The sequence below is a fragment of the Hyposmocoma kahamanoa genome, unplaced genomic scaffold, assembly GCF_003589595.1.
Source record: "Hyposmocoma kahamanoa isolate Upper Pololo Valley unplaced genomic scaffold, ASM358959v1 100375, whole genome shotgun sequence".
In the NCBI taxonomy this organism is placed as follows: domain Eukaryota; kingdom Metazoa; phylum Arthropoda; class Insecta; order Lepidoptera; family Cosmopterigidae; genus Hyposmocoma; species Hyposmocoma kahamanoa.
The window spans coordinates 6,813-21,282 of record NW_020653315.1 but is presented as its reverse complement, the minus strand read 5'-3'; the positions used below and the strand labels follow the sequence as shown (position 1 = coordinate 21,282).

General features: G+C 36.5%; 1 protein-coding gene across 1 annotated transcript in view; it reads right to left on the bottom strand.

Moving 5' to 3' along the window:
- Positions 1 to 450: 450 nt before the first annotated feature.
- The window catches only part of LOC113230053 (NPC intracellular cholesterol transporter 1), a gene marked incomplete at its 5' end in the record, with an annotated part of 19,695 nt that continues 5,675 nt past the window's right edge, over positions 451 to 14,470 (bottom strand). Inside the window, 11 exons of the mRNA XM_026463783.1 lie at positions 451 to 693; positions 1,047 to 1,241; positions 1,861 to 1,956; positions 3,815 to 4,296; positions 5,086 to 5,223; positions 6,013 to 6,235; positions 7,634 to 7,802; positions 8,497 to 8,697; positions 10,405 to 10,606; positions 11,582 to 11,843; positions 13,259 to 13,436. Of these exons, the coding sequence (XP_026319568.1) occupies positions 529 to 693; positions 1,047 to 1,241; positions 1,861 to 1,956; positions 3,815 to 4,296; positions 5,086 to 5,223; positions 6,013 to 6,235; positions 7,634 to 7,802; positions 8,497 to 8,697; positions 10,405 to 10,606; positions 11,582 to 11,843; positions 13,259 to 13,436 (2,311 nt within the window). The remainder of the gene's footprint in view (positions 694 to 1,046; positions 1,242 to 1,860; positions 1,957 to 3,814; positions 4,297 to 5,085; positions 5,224 to 6,012; positions 6,236 to 7,633; positions 7,803 to 8,496; positions 8,698 to 10,404; positions 10,607 to 11,581; positions 11,844 to 13,258; positions 13,437 to 14,470) is intronic.

Here is a 14,470-nt window from a genome sequence, read left to right as displayed (position 1 = left end):
TATACTCGTAATTTTTATTATTTAAAATTACAACTGCAACAAATAACGTTTGTATTTGTTACATTATGATAAATTTACTGTTTCTTTTTGTAACCTGGTTGTAAGATTAGTTAAAAAAGTATGCTTGCAACGTAAAAATTGAAAGTGTCACAGGACTCCATCACATGTGAAATGGACTATAGTAGAAACAGGCGTAAAAACGCTCAAAACTTTGACAATTAGTAGAAACAGTGGTTTAAATGGCAGCACAGCGCGGAGAAACTTATCAATGTCTTGTGTAGAACAACTTAGTCTTAGTTAATCTGATAAAACTACATAATGCGACAGGTATTGTTAAGGAAGATTGACTCTGAATTCACTACCGATTTGTTTATTACATAGATCATTATATCCGCCCGCATCACAAAAACTTCTCAATAATATAACGTGCTTTGTAATGGACGCGTGTCACACTGTCAAAAAAGTTTGGAATCCTAACATTATAGTGCATACAATATCAAGTTGTGTTGTCCTAAGATAAAATTAGCGTCAATATGGATCACGTGATAATATGATAGTGCGACAGGCGCCATAACGAGTGGTTTTAAATAATCGTAATAGCTTACCAATATAACTGAGCATAACAGGTAGGAAGATGAGGCCATGTGCAGCGCCGAATAATACGATGCCTAGGTACATGCGGAAGTAGAACACCTGTAACAGACAATGAGTCGGTGAGCTACATCAATCCCGCTTCTAACCAGCTGGCTTAATGTTGAATGACGTGGCTCTCGCAAGTTAATTAGTGCGAGGATTGCGAGGTAAAATTTCAAAACCCGGGAGTGCTGCAATCAGTCCAACGTTATACTAGGAAAAACAATTATTTCACAAAATATTGACTTTGAAATAAATGCAATTGAATTTTCAACGACGAAATATATCTTATACATACCGTGGTCATACTTATATATCTTATACATATCTTTTTATTAATAATTATACCTTTAGAGTAAATAAGCTCGGTACGCTTGCTGGTTAGAAATAACGTTACGCGATATGGAACGAACCTGGAATATCTGACTCTTGGCCGTGCCCAGCACGATGATGCCTCCGAATTTTGTGAGCGTGATGCCCGACAGAACGGAGGAGCCCATACGCGTCAGCGAGTTGGACACGCGGTTGATGCGGTTCGTGCCTGGCGACACGCTGAAGCTGTGCACCAGGTGAGAGCAGAACTCCACCGCGATGCCTACGGCCATCACCTGGAAAGCGTTATTAACCATTACAACAACTTTTCCCTATCATAACAACTCAATATTTTTATCTTTTTGTTACGTCGTATTGCAGAAGAAAAAGAGGAGAATAAAAGAGACATTTATTATGTAAACATTTGATATGTACACAGGTATAAAATACGGAAAAAATAATTATGGTAAGGCTTTACCCAAGAAGAAAAACCTTTTTTTAACTTCACATAAATGCTAACGCTGATTAAAATATTTGCATCAAAAGATTTTAAAAATTTATGCAAAACAAAAATGGGTTTTATAGTATCATAAATGAAATGCCATTTTTACACTATTTATTTAAGTTTGTAATTATACATCACAGAGCTAGTGTCAACTATATTTTGAAGTTTTACTATTTAAATTTTGACGAGACCTCCGTGTCTTGCTCATTGGTTTTCATGGTGTCGCCATCTCTGAGGTCCCGGATTCGATTCCCGGCGGGGTCAATGTAGGAAAACTGGCTTTGCTGGGTGTTTATGGTACCGTCGTTGTTTCCGATTTCCATAACACAAGTGCTTTAGTTACTTTAGGATTAGAGCAAAGTATATGATGATATCTAATATTTACATTAAAACTTATATTGTCTACTTACCAAGTTAACAAGTGAGACAGCGTTTAAACTGATCCCCCACCAGTACATGAGTCCTCCGAGATTGACTACGATCATAGTTATAGTTATCACTACCACCTGAAACAAGTAAAACATTTGAATAAATAATTTGCTCAAAAACTAAATGTAATTCTCGAACAAATTTTCTAGTATGAAAATATCAATTTAGAAGTTCGACAGTTGTCAATTTTATAAAGAAACAGAAACACGCATGCAGGCTAAAATCATGTAAGCACAGATAGCCCGGTAATATTACTGTCTTTCCGGCTCGGAAGCGTATGAACTGGAAAGATAGAATTTCAATGCAACCGGGCGTAAAGCAGAAGACAGGGCAGTGACTACAATGTTTATTATATATGGATATGCGAATCGAGATCTACAACTCAAATGGGGTTTTTTATATCTTATTTAGTTTAAGTTTTATTGTTAAGGCGAGGTATTTCAACGCAAGCGATTTCAGAACGTGAGGTGTGGGGTCCCCTTCACATCCCGCAATTCGCGCGGTAAAAATTAATATGAATAAAGAAGATTTGACACAGATCTGACGTAGACAGTCCGATGGCGACTGACAGGGCGCGACATGTCGTTAAACCGCTGAACAATTTCAAAATTTTGAGATAAATGCGAATTTTATAATTATAGTGCTTCAATTGAAAACCAAAATTTAGCAGGTTGTCTGTAGTACTTAAAGAAAAAAATCTCCGTATAAAAATTATGTGCTAAGGTAGATTTTATATTTAAATAATTAGTTTTAAACTTTTATTTTAGCCTGTTTTCAGGATTTTATATGATCGGAGAAAGTACAGCCTATTTTTTTACAAATTAGCACATTCTTTAGAGAACATCCTTAGGTGTGCCGTATATTTTTTGTAAGGCCGTTATTTAATAGTAAATACCTAAACCATTTGATCTAGTAAAACAGTATTTCCCCCGTATTTATTTACAGTATTTCCCAGTATTTTCCCCTCCGGTAACTCGCCTTAAACAAAATCAGCGTAGTTGACATTCGTTAGGTGACAATAAAACTTTAGGTGCCAATATCTCAAAAGTTATAATGTAAAGTGATAATTATTAGAGATGACACGAAAAGTGATTTGGCCGAATACTGAATTTTCGGTCACGCTCCACGGTTCCCGAATCGTCTTTGTTGAAAAATGATAAAACGATAGAATCAATCCTTGTCAATTTCTGGACCTGTTTTGAAGAAGTTGCTACGGATAATATGCAAAAATGATGAGGATGTGGAGAAAAGCTCTATTGCACATGAGATTGATTTTTATTTCAAAACTGTTCGCCTAGATCGGACAACAAATCCTTACCTCCTGTCAAAATTTGCTAAGATTTATCTATCGTCTCCTGGCAGTAGTGTTTATAGTGAAAGGCTTTTTTCAGAAGCAGAACTTGTATATGAGGAAAAGCGCTATCGTATATTAATCGTTTATATAACCAATGCTGAAAAATTTCTTTTGATTCAAAAACAACCTGCCAGTGATTGATTTTAAATATTAAAGCCATAATTTGTGATTACAATACATGTGATACATTTTGAATAATATGTGCTTTTTTCACTATTTGAATATTCGTGGCATCTCTCTAATAATTAATATTAGTATTTTCATCAACAATTTTATCTCCATTTCATGTTTGTTTGCGATTTGTGGGTGTAATCGACCGCGTCGAGCTGCCATGGCCGGGTCGGGCTGACAATCAGAGTTGAAATCATTGCAAACTAATTTCAACATTTGCCTGAGCTCGTGTCCGTAACACACATACTTTATTTGATGTTTTTTCTTACAATTGCTATTATGTTTGTAAATTGTATAAAAATGTCTTATTTTTTTCTCAACTTTGTAAATTATTATTTTTTTGTTTTATATATGAAAATAAATGGTTTAAATTAGGAGAGCCAAATAGGTACGAGTGGAAAACAACTTACCAAAGCAGAAAACAGATCGAAACCCATTAAAATGAACGTCACGATGAAGATCGACAACACCGATATACCCATACTCTTCAGCGTATCAGGCCACATGGTCAAATATTGTTCATAAAAAACGTAGAACACTGAATACGGGAACACATTCACATTGGCTGGTTCATTATTCTCCTTAAGGCGTCGGTTGATAGTCTCTGTTAAGTTGGCAGCAACGTTTCTAGCACCACGTAGAGCGGAATAGTAATCGTAACTCGTTTTCAGAACTGAGTGATATCCTTGGTAGTAGGTGGCGCCTACGTCAGAGAAATTTTTGTTTGGTGTCGGCTTGATGTTGACGGCTTGGCCGTAGGCCGCGTGGCCGGCCTTAGGACAGCTGCTGGAGTCCGGATTGTCCTGTAGGAACCATGAGACGTAGCGCCTGAAGTCATCCGAGCTGGGGCGACTTTCGTTGCCTACCAGTTTTATGTTGCATGCATTGCATTCTGAAAAAGCAAAGATAGTAGTAAATTATTTATTGCAATGGAAAATGTACTTGTAATGTAATATAATAAGTACTTGTTTGTAATGTAATGAACGTAATTTCGTTGTGCGTATTATGTTGTTACTTTATTTGTATAATACCAAGTGACGGGACGAGCAAGTCGTGCGCCTGGTGGTAAGCGACACGCCTGTCGATAGCAGTTGCAAAACTTTAAAACTTTAAACTCAAAACTTTAAATCGCAAAGATTTGAGGGGCATTGCCAATGTGCCCGTCACCCTGAGACATAAGTTGACAAGTCCCATGTGCCTGTAATTTCACCTGCACCCTTAACCTTCAGAACCGGATCACAGTAATGCTAACATTACTGCTTGGCGGCAGAAATAGGTAAGGTGGCAGTACTTCCTTAGACGAACTCTTTCACAAGGAGCTCTACTGCTTACAAAATCATACTTACATATTTATAATGCAACGGGGTACCCCGTACTATTATATTGTTAATCAATTTTACTGTAAACGACGTTATTGTGGTGTTAATAGTATTTAAACTGGCAAGTGAGAATGTCCACCCAACCGCCACCAGTTGTTACTTGTTATAATGATTTTGACCTCGCATGGCACGCGTCATCAGACGTGTGATATAAGGCCTTGCGCACAATAGTGCTGCTTTGGTTCTACACAAAGATAGAAGTAATCTTACCACGCGAAATATAGGAGTTCCAAGCTCAGACTATAATACGCGTCGCTACTTGATTCTAAAATTATGAATTAGGTATACTTTTGAATACTGACCTGATTTAGTATGAGGACAGAAGCTACTATTTGAGGAGAAGTATTTGCAACAGCTAGGCAGCTCTGCCCAATCGAAGAAGTCGTCCAGCCATGAGTTGGCCGGCTGCGCGATGTACGTCTCATTTGACGATTTGTACGCTACGAAAAGAAAATGTAAGAATTGGTTACAAGAGTTATTTACAATCAGCATAGTAATTATTCTAGTGTTTTTTTTTCACTAGGAAATAATTTTCAAATAATAAAACTTGTTGCAGATCTTTCTTTTTGGTTTTTAACGGTACCTGTCTGAGTGAAAAAAACCTGACAGTGTAACTTATAGATTCAGTATTCACATTTAAAAAATAAAATTTTAATAATGGCAACATAGCTTTATCAACTGAAATAAATGTCACGGGAAGGTGTCTCACGTATCGCATGCGATATAGCCATGCTACGCAAAGAGACAAGTGGTACGGTAATGGTCGTCGTACTCGGTATATTTTGATATACCTTTATATCCTTTTGGATGAATGTAGAAATAGATTTCTCACAGTGCAACGAGCACATAGAAAAATTAATAAGGTCCGCTAGTTCTTTCCGTCGCATAGCGTTTGGCACGGTTTGCTGGAAGATGTTGGTTCGAATCCCGCCGGAATGAAGTAATTTTTTCTCAATGTTAGATTTTTGTATTAATAATTGTTTCAAATTATGTTTTGCAACAAGTAGGTACAATTAAAATAATAATGTGACAACCCTATGCGCCGAGAGCTCCACTTGTCTTATTAAGCAATTGTGTAACTTTTTATTTTTTCCCAATATTTCGGAGCGGCTACACGCTCAATGGCATAACCATGAGTAGATGACGCATCCTTTAATTATTGAATAATCATGAGTCATAAAATCTATATCCTCAAATTAGAACGATTGTAAAAACAAAATCCAACTTACCAGCATAAAGCTGCATTGCGACACTATCAGGGTTGCAGAATCTTGTACCGCACACCATGTTCTGTGTGTTTGTATCAGAATAGTTCAATCCGTCTGTCACTACGAAGTACACTGGTGGTCCGATGTTGAGATATTTGTTTAGGTATTGGAAATACTTGAGCTGGAAGCTGTCTTGCGGCATTGACAGCTCTTGGTCGAGACCGACTTCTATGTGTGGTGCTACCTGTAAATAAAATAATAATAATAATAATAATTAGACCGAGTGCGTCTCAGTGAACACTTGATTACTAGAAAAAAAAATCTCAATTGCCTAACCAATTACGTAAAAGAATCCTAGAATTTAGTGGCGATTCTGTTATAAATAAATAATAATAAATAACGCACACACTCAACATAGCCCCGCACTAGGGAAACCCTGTGTCGCGGGTACCATGGACACACGCATAGACAACCACAAATTACACCCAAACTCACGAGAGAAATAATTGTAGGCCATACAACTATTTCTCTCGGCCCGGGAATCGAACCTGGGACCTCTGCGTGGCATGGTAACCGTTCGGCCACGGAGGCAGTTAGATGGACCTTCTGTCACAGTACCAAGTGCCCGAAAAGGGCGCCAAGTATGTCTTTATGCCAGACATCAGTAAACTAAACGTGTTAAGAAAGGATGTCATAAGTACAATTTTGTTGGAAAATAATATTTTTGACGATTTTTTTATGGCATGGAACTAGAAGACCTGGCAAAATTAATTATTTTGTTGACATTTTGTAAAATAAGTATGATTTAAAAAAAATACTTAAAACTATATTTTTTTAGTGAATATCATTGAAATAATGGCCTGCGTAAGATAATATAATTTGTTAATTTTTTTTAACCAATATAAAAAAATGTAAATGAAATTTGGGGTCATAATGACCCAACCAAGTCTTACTCTTTTCGTACAACATCCTTCCAGATTAAAATAAGTTAATATTGAAACGTTCTTATTATGGAGAGTTGATATTTTGAGAAGTAAAAAAAGTTGACAACCGCAGCAGGCACTACAAGTATTTTTGTATTTTATATAGTCTTTTTTATCCATTTACTTTTAGGCTTAAATTCTAAATTTAAAAGTACTTCTATTTGGCGCCTTTTTCTTTGGTTTGTCATTATTTTGTCTGTAGTTTTTTTATTGTTTCGGCTTTAAAACAAACTGTAAATACGTTTTCTTCGGTTTTCGTCACACGTCCTTAGGACACAAACCAATTTTTCAGTCTTCTATTATTATTATTAGTATTTACAAAACTTGGCGTTTAGAATCCTTGACTCTAAAGCTCAATTCATATTGCGGCGGAATGCACATATTTACCATTCTTTTTTTTATAATATCAAGTGACGGGACTAACAAGTCGTGCGCCTGATGGTAAGCTACACGCCTGTCCGTAACAGTTGCAGTGCCACTCAGAACTATAAATCGCAAAGATCTGAGGAGCACTGCCACTGCGCCCGTCACCCTGAGACAGAAGTTGACAAGTCCCATGTGCCTGTAATTTCACCATTGATGTAGGATAGTTGTTGAAGCGTGTGCTAATAATGTATCAATAAAAATTACCTTTGGAGATACTTTCTACGATGACTTACCGCAACTGAAGAGCAGAGCCAAGCAAAGAATATGATCATAACCGAAGCGCGAACTTCTCTCTTCATTAGGAAGGGTACGTAGAAATGTTTGAACAGATTATACAGCGCGCTTTCGCCCGCGTCCGTGTTCAACGTCTTCGTACCTTGCACGCAGCAGAGTATGTCGAAACTACGGCAAACATTTGGTTATGAATAATTCGCTTAAAATTATGAACCAATAAAACCACAGAACAATAAATATAGTAGAAGTGGTTAGTTAGCGTCTGACGCGTGCCAACTACTGTGTCATTCTTTCGTGCAAATTCGTGCAAAAATTATAGCCGCACCAAAACTATTACCCGTGGTGGTATTTCATATAATCGGAAAGTAATAAATTATAATAGTAAGTCAATGAAATTAAATAAATTTTAAATTTTCTGTTCATTGGAAAAAAAAATTTGGTACAAGAAACGAAAGTAAAGTTTATACTCCTGCAATGTGGTCGCTTCTTGTTTGGAGAACTAAATTAAAAACTCCAATTCGTAGCGGTCCAGAAATTAACCGCTAGATGGCAGCACATTTATTAAAATTTTAATATAATATCAAAACGTCGAACTTGTAATAGGTATTAACGGTATTGAACTTTCAACAATATGCCAACAGGGTAAAATTTAAATTATATTAACAATCCAGAGTTTGCTATTTCAAAATTTTGTTGTGTTTCAAATTAAGAATGTGTGAGTTTTGGCGACATCGATTCTGATAGTAATCGAAGTCTAAGTCCCTTCCATTATTTTTTTCTTTTGCTCACTCTTTTATCCTATTATACTCGAAAGACAAAGAGATGAAACGAATCGGTGCAAACAATATTTCGTCAACTATACCGGTTAGCGTTCTGGCGGTGCGTGTCGATGGCCAGCAGCGCCACGAAGCAGGTGACCTGCATCAGGAAGTCGATGAGCAGCGCAGCGCCGGCGTACAGCGCGAAGGCGCGCACGGCGGGCATGTCGCTCAGCGCGCCCAGGAAGAAGCACACCGACTCCGACACCGACGTCAGGAACATCGACGGGCCCACCTGGCCAAGGCTGCGCGCAAAAATGGGCCATGTATTTACTTTCACTGTTTGCACAATACAGTATACTATAGTCTGTCCAATCCATCCATGGACTATATAAACAAATATAGAAACGAAATGTCTTTTAATTTGTTTGAAAACTAAAACTATTTCTGCCAAATCATTACGGTGACAACACCGAATGGAACAGCCCCCCCATGGTTATCCATAGAGATATTACCTTTATTACAATAAACACAGAATATTATTGGAATATACGTAGACGTACACACAGGTCAGTTGTTGGCGCTGTACTGTTTCAGCTTACTCATTTGTGATTTCAGTGCAAACGAGAATTGATATTTAAAAGTGATATAAGACCCATTTGCCTGGTATGGATAGCCCTTATTTCGTCTCTATTTCTGGTTATATGGATCAATCCGTTGCACTAGAAAAGTAAACAAACAGATCATTGACCCGATCATATACTACAAATCGATTAATTAATTGAATGAATTGATTTGTTTAATTGAATCAAATGAAATAACTGGCTTTTATATAATAAAATGGATTTTGCGATTTCGCTGCTATTTACTATAAAAAAAAAAATGTGATTCAATACTGAGTGATGATATTTTATACATGAGATTAGAATTTTTTTACTTACTTATGTAAGAAAAAAAATACTAAACTAAACTAACCTATAAAAGAAAATTTAAAATTTCCGAAATCTAATTTTAAATCTTCCTTCAAATCTTACACTTAGATCTTCGTTACATTGTGTTTGAATTTTCGATTCACTAGTCAATTACAAACACTTTCATTGAATGAACCGACTGAGCTATTTCCGCACAGCCCTATGCAACCATAGACTATTCACAAATCTATATTTGATTACTAACCTCACTTTTGAAGTAACATTTTTAAAATAAGATTTTAATGTAATACAAATGAATATTACTGAAAAAAATGATGAGATATCTAGTCGAAATCTTCAAAATATACGTGAAAGTGTGACTTATTCCAAATATTCAGCTATTGCTTTAGAATTTTAGCCAAACCTGTTTGTTCACTTTTCTGGCATAATGAATTGGAACAGACTTTACATAGTGGACTTATAAGGCCTACGTTTAAGAGATCACTTCTTGCATTGTTGTAAAGTAAATAATGTAATATTTTTGTTTTCTTTCTATAATAATACTAATTAATTTCGCGTTCGTTTAAGTATATCTACTTTTGATTGTTGAGCAGTTATAATTGGGCACAGATATGCCTACTGTATTAATTTTTAAGTGTTTTTTTTCTATATTGTCTATATCTGATGTCTGTTATTGTGGTATTAATAAAAAGAAAAATGAATAAGATAAGTTGATACTACACTTAAAACAAAAATACCGAGATTTTTTTGTAATATCAAGTGACGGGACGAAGTCGTGCGCCTAGCAGGGCAGTGCCACTCAGGGCTGTAAATATAAATGGTCTGAGGTGCACTGCCACTGTCTGTCACCCTGAGACATAAGCTTTCAAGTCCCACGTGCCTGTGATTTCACCAGCGCTCTTACCCTTCGAAACCGATACGTAGTAATGCTCACATTATAGCTTCACAAGAAAGTACTTCCCTGGACGAAATAAAATGCTATAAGTTTGTTATTATTATTGACACAAAATGAAACCAAACCGGGGCTGCAGCTCCACCAATGGTACAAGTCCTGTCTGAAAATTCAAAAAGTGCACTTACGTTCTTCCAATATGTTCAGCGACAGTCTCATTAGGCCGTCTTCCCTCTCTCTGATTGGTCTGCACCAGAATAAAGATGTTGTCCACGCCAACAGCCAACACGAGGAAAGGTATTACTTCTATGATAATGAGTGTTGCTGGCACGCCGATGAAACCAAACAATCCAACAGAGCATACTACTGATACCAATACTATTACGACTCCTGTGGACAAAATGTGAGATTATTAAGTTGAGGCAGTTGACAATGAAGTCTAAAATTGTAATAGTTTTTTTTTTTTTTTTTTTTATTGTGACTCGGCAAAATGACTGCACCGCGCCTGATGGAAAGTGCGAATACAGTCCAGAGATGAGAGTAACGGATGGAAAACACAAATATCTTCACTCCGTCACTATCATTTTGCCGGTCTGGCCAAATGCTTCTTCACACTACGTTTGAAGGACCCGATGTTATAGAGGGGAGGGAAGGGGAAGTTATTTGTTATGCAAGGCTGCAAAATTGTTGTTTGACACGAGTGCTTGTATTGAAACCTGAGCAAGCGAAGATAAATAGAATCATGAACGTAGCGAGTGTTTCAAAGCACGTGACGCAAAACAAATCAGCTGCCGAGCGAAACACACAACTTTTCATCTCACTATAGCGAGGAAAATGGTAAATGAAAGAAAAACAGTTCAACTGTAACAAATCAATTTTAATAAACTCAATTAGTTATCGTTGTCAATTTAATATCAACAATAATAAAAATAAAATATACCAACGGATTTATATTACATAAATAATGCAACACAAATCGCGTAGTTTTTTTTTTTTTTTTTTATAAATAATGCACACACTCAACATAGCCCCGCACTAGGGAAACCCTGTGTCGCGGGTGCCATGGACATACATATACACAACCACAAATTACACCCAAACCCACGAGAGAAATAATTGTAGGCCATACAAATACTTCTCCCGGCCCGGGAATCGAACCTGGGACCTCTGCGTTGCAATCCGGCATGGTAACCGTTCGGCCACGGAGGCAGTTAGTGTAATGTGTAATATAAAGTTGAACATGTCATTATGTTTTTTTTTTTAAAAAAAAACAAAGTATTTTAACGTATGATCAAGTCATAAGGCCTTATTACACTAATAAACTGATTATCAGGTTCCACCATAGCAAAGTTATAGAAAACTCACCTCCGAGCCCCAAAGTGACTTTACTGTCGATCAGCAACCTTGAGAACGTGGTAAATCTTCCCAAAGAGATAGCAATGTATGCGAACATAATGAAATATGACACCAGTATGGTTGATACGTCGCTCTGTGACTCTCTATCCAATTCGTCTTCTATGGAACGCTCGGACGTGTATGCGATGTCCATGTAACTTGGCATTTCGTTTTCAGTGAAGTTTTTCATGAATTCTATATATTTTTTCTCCCATTCCAATGCTGGTTTCAGCTAAAACAATAAAACACCGTGTTATTATTCACAGTGACCTTTATACATTCCTACAGAGTCTTATTTAAAGTGTATACGCATATTTATAAACCAGTTATGACGCCACGGAAGCTCAAAGAACAATGGCAAAATCATAAATAAAATAATTGGTTAGCGTCTTCAAATGTCTTAATAAATTCATTAGGTTTTTCAAATTATAATAGCGGCCTAGCCTATTTACGTCTGGAAATAAAATCATATTTAAAAGAAACTCTAATAGAAGTGTGTAACCGGACTGCATCGAGTATATTATAATATACTCGATGCCGGACTGATGTCAACAACTGTCAGTTTCTTAATTTCTTAACGTTGAGCGACATCTAACCGCCAAAAAAAAGAATTTCAGTACTTATGAATTCAATACTTATTTAACGACAAAAGTAAAAAAAATCGGATTAAAACACAGGTGCGTGTTAGAGACACCTTGTGGCTTTAGAACACTACGGTATAAAAAGCGTTTTCTTTTAGGAAATGAAACTATTTTTCCGGATTTAAATCGCGTATATTTGTTTTTTTCAAACAAACCGACATTTCGGGCCCTTTACAGGTCCCATGGTCTTGGTTGACTTGGTTTGTTTGAAAAAACAAATATACGCGATTTAAATCCGAAAAATTGTTTAATTTCCTATGTGTAACAATCGCGAAAAGCTAAGAACTCAATGCCTTTTCTTTTTTATTATTATTAAAAATAAATTTGTGCGCATTTAACCCCCATCTCACCTGATCGAAAATGACGATGAGGTCGACGATGAAGCATGCACACCTAAATAATGCCTATTCACTCTGACCTTAAAAAGGTCCAAGTTTTACCGTTTATGGCACTGCAGGCAGCAAATCGTACGAATCTTTAGAATATCACGAACATGGGGGTGGAACCCCAGCAACGTCTAGCCCCTTGATAATGCATAACGATTGTACGCAGTGACGTGAGAAGTTAATTTAATTTCTTGCTTATGGAAGTCAAGGTTCTTTTATAAATCTCTGCCTAAGAAATACATTCAAGAGCTTAATTTATACTTTGGAATTTTGACTATTATTTTCGTAAATCACAAACATAAAGCCAAGCATGCTCTAACTATACGTTGAAATATTATGGATTTCCATGAGCGTTCTTTTTTGCTTATGATTTAAAAACAAATTTCAATTTTTTTTTAATAAAGCACACACTCAGCACTAGGGAAACCCCGTAACGCAGGTGCCATGGACAACAAATAGACAACCACAAATCGCACCCAAACTCAGGAGGAAAACTAACGTAGGTCATGCAAATATTTCCCCTGGCCCGGGAATCGAACCCAGGACCTCTACATGACAGTCCAGTATGGTAAGTGTTCGGCCACGGAGGCAATTTTGAATAGACTTGAAGATATTCTCACCAGCTCTTTATCATGCTTATTGTTGACCAAGAAGGTCAAAATGAGCGCTGTAGCCTCGTGGAACCTTGAGTTCTTTGTGAGCTGCTCTCCGGGCGCCAGGAAACCGCCGAGCGCCACGGCTGGCAACACCGGACCACCGTAGTTTGCGAGGCAGTTCGAAGCAGCGTCGTAAGGGTTACTAAAAGCATTTACACAGTTGATTTTAGAAATGGAAAAACTGCTTATTCATTGTATTTGGTTTTTTCAACGACTTTTTAGTCGTAGCGCCATCTATGAGGAATTTTAAGTATTTCGTCACCCAGTTGGATAACTTTACGGCTAACAGCAGGATCGAAGGATTTTTTTCTGAGTGTTCGATCTTTGTATAACATAATCATAACAAACTAGTGAACGTAATTTCGCATTAAAAAATATTGAACATCAATTCAATAAAAATTGATACTGCTTATTCATTTTAAGCGTTTAAACGTTGTACTTTTTTAAATTAGCGTGCTTAAAAACGCGCTTGTCATTTAAATGATTTTTAGTTTGAAGCTTACAAAAACGTTTACGCAGACTTTAATGTTAAAAAAATCAAACAATTTCAGTCACCCGTGACCATTACTACTAAGTACTTAGTTTTTACTCCCTAGGATTAAATGATGCACTTTACTCCCGCTACGTAAGGCGAACTTTTGGAGCATGAGAAGTGAAAAATATATTTTTATACACGATTAAGAGTAGATACTACCTCAGCTCGAATTCTAATTTTTGCCGTACTTATAGTTCATTTCACTTAGCATGGGTACGATGACGTTGGAGATTTGAAGTATCCAGGGATGTAGTGACGTAAAATCGATTTAAAAAAAATCTATTTAAATATCTTATCGAGATAATTTGTAACGAAAAGAGAATCTATTCAAAGACAATAATTTAAGAACTAAATAAGAAGGATACGATTAAGTTACAAAAAACTACACAACAAAAAAAATCAACAATAACCAAACAAAATTCAACAACAAAGCGTAAAATCAACAGCTTCGAAACGAAATTTGAAAAATTATTCCAAAACCGTTAAGCAAAACTAAAAAGAAAAGAAATCGACCTGCATACAATGCATTTGTATTGAAGCGAGATACACAATAGCCGATTTGATTTATCGCTTCTATGGTGTCCACCTCTATGGAAAAATATTCCGTTTTACGCATCAAGTAGTTGGGGTTATTTTTTTTT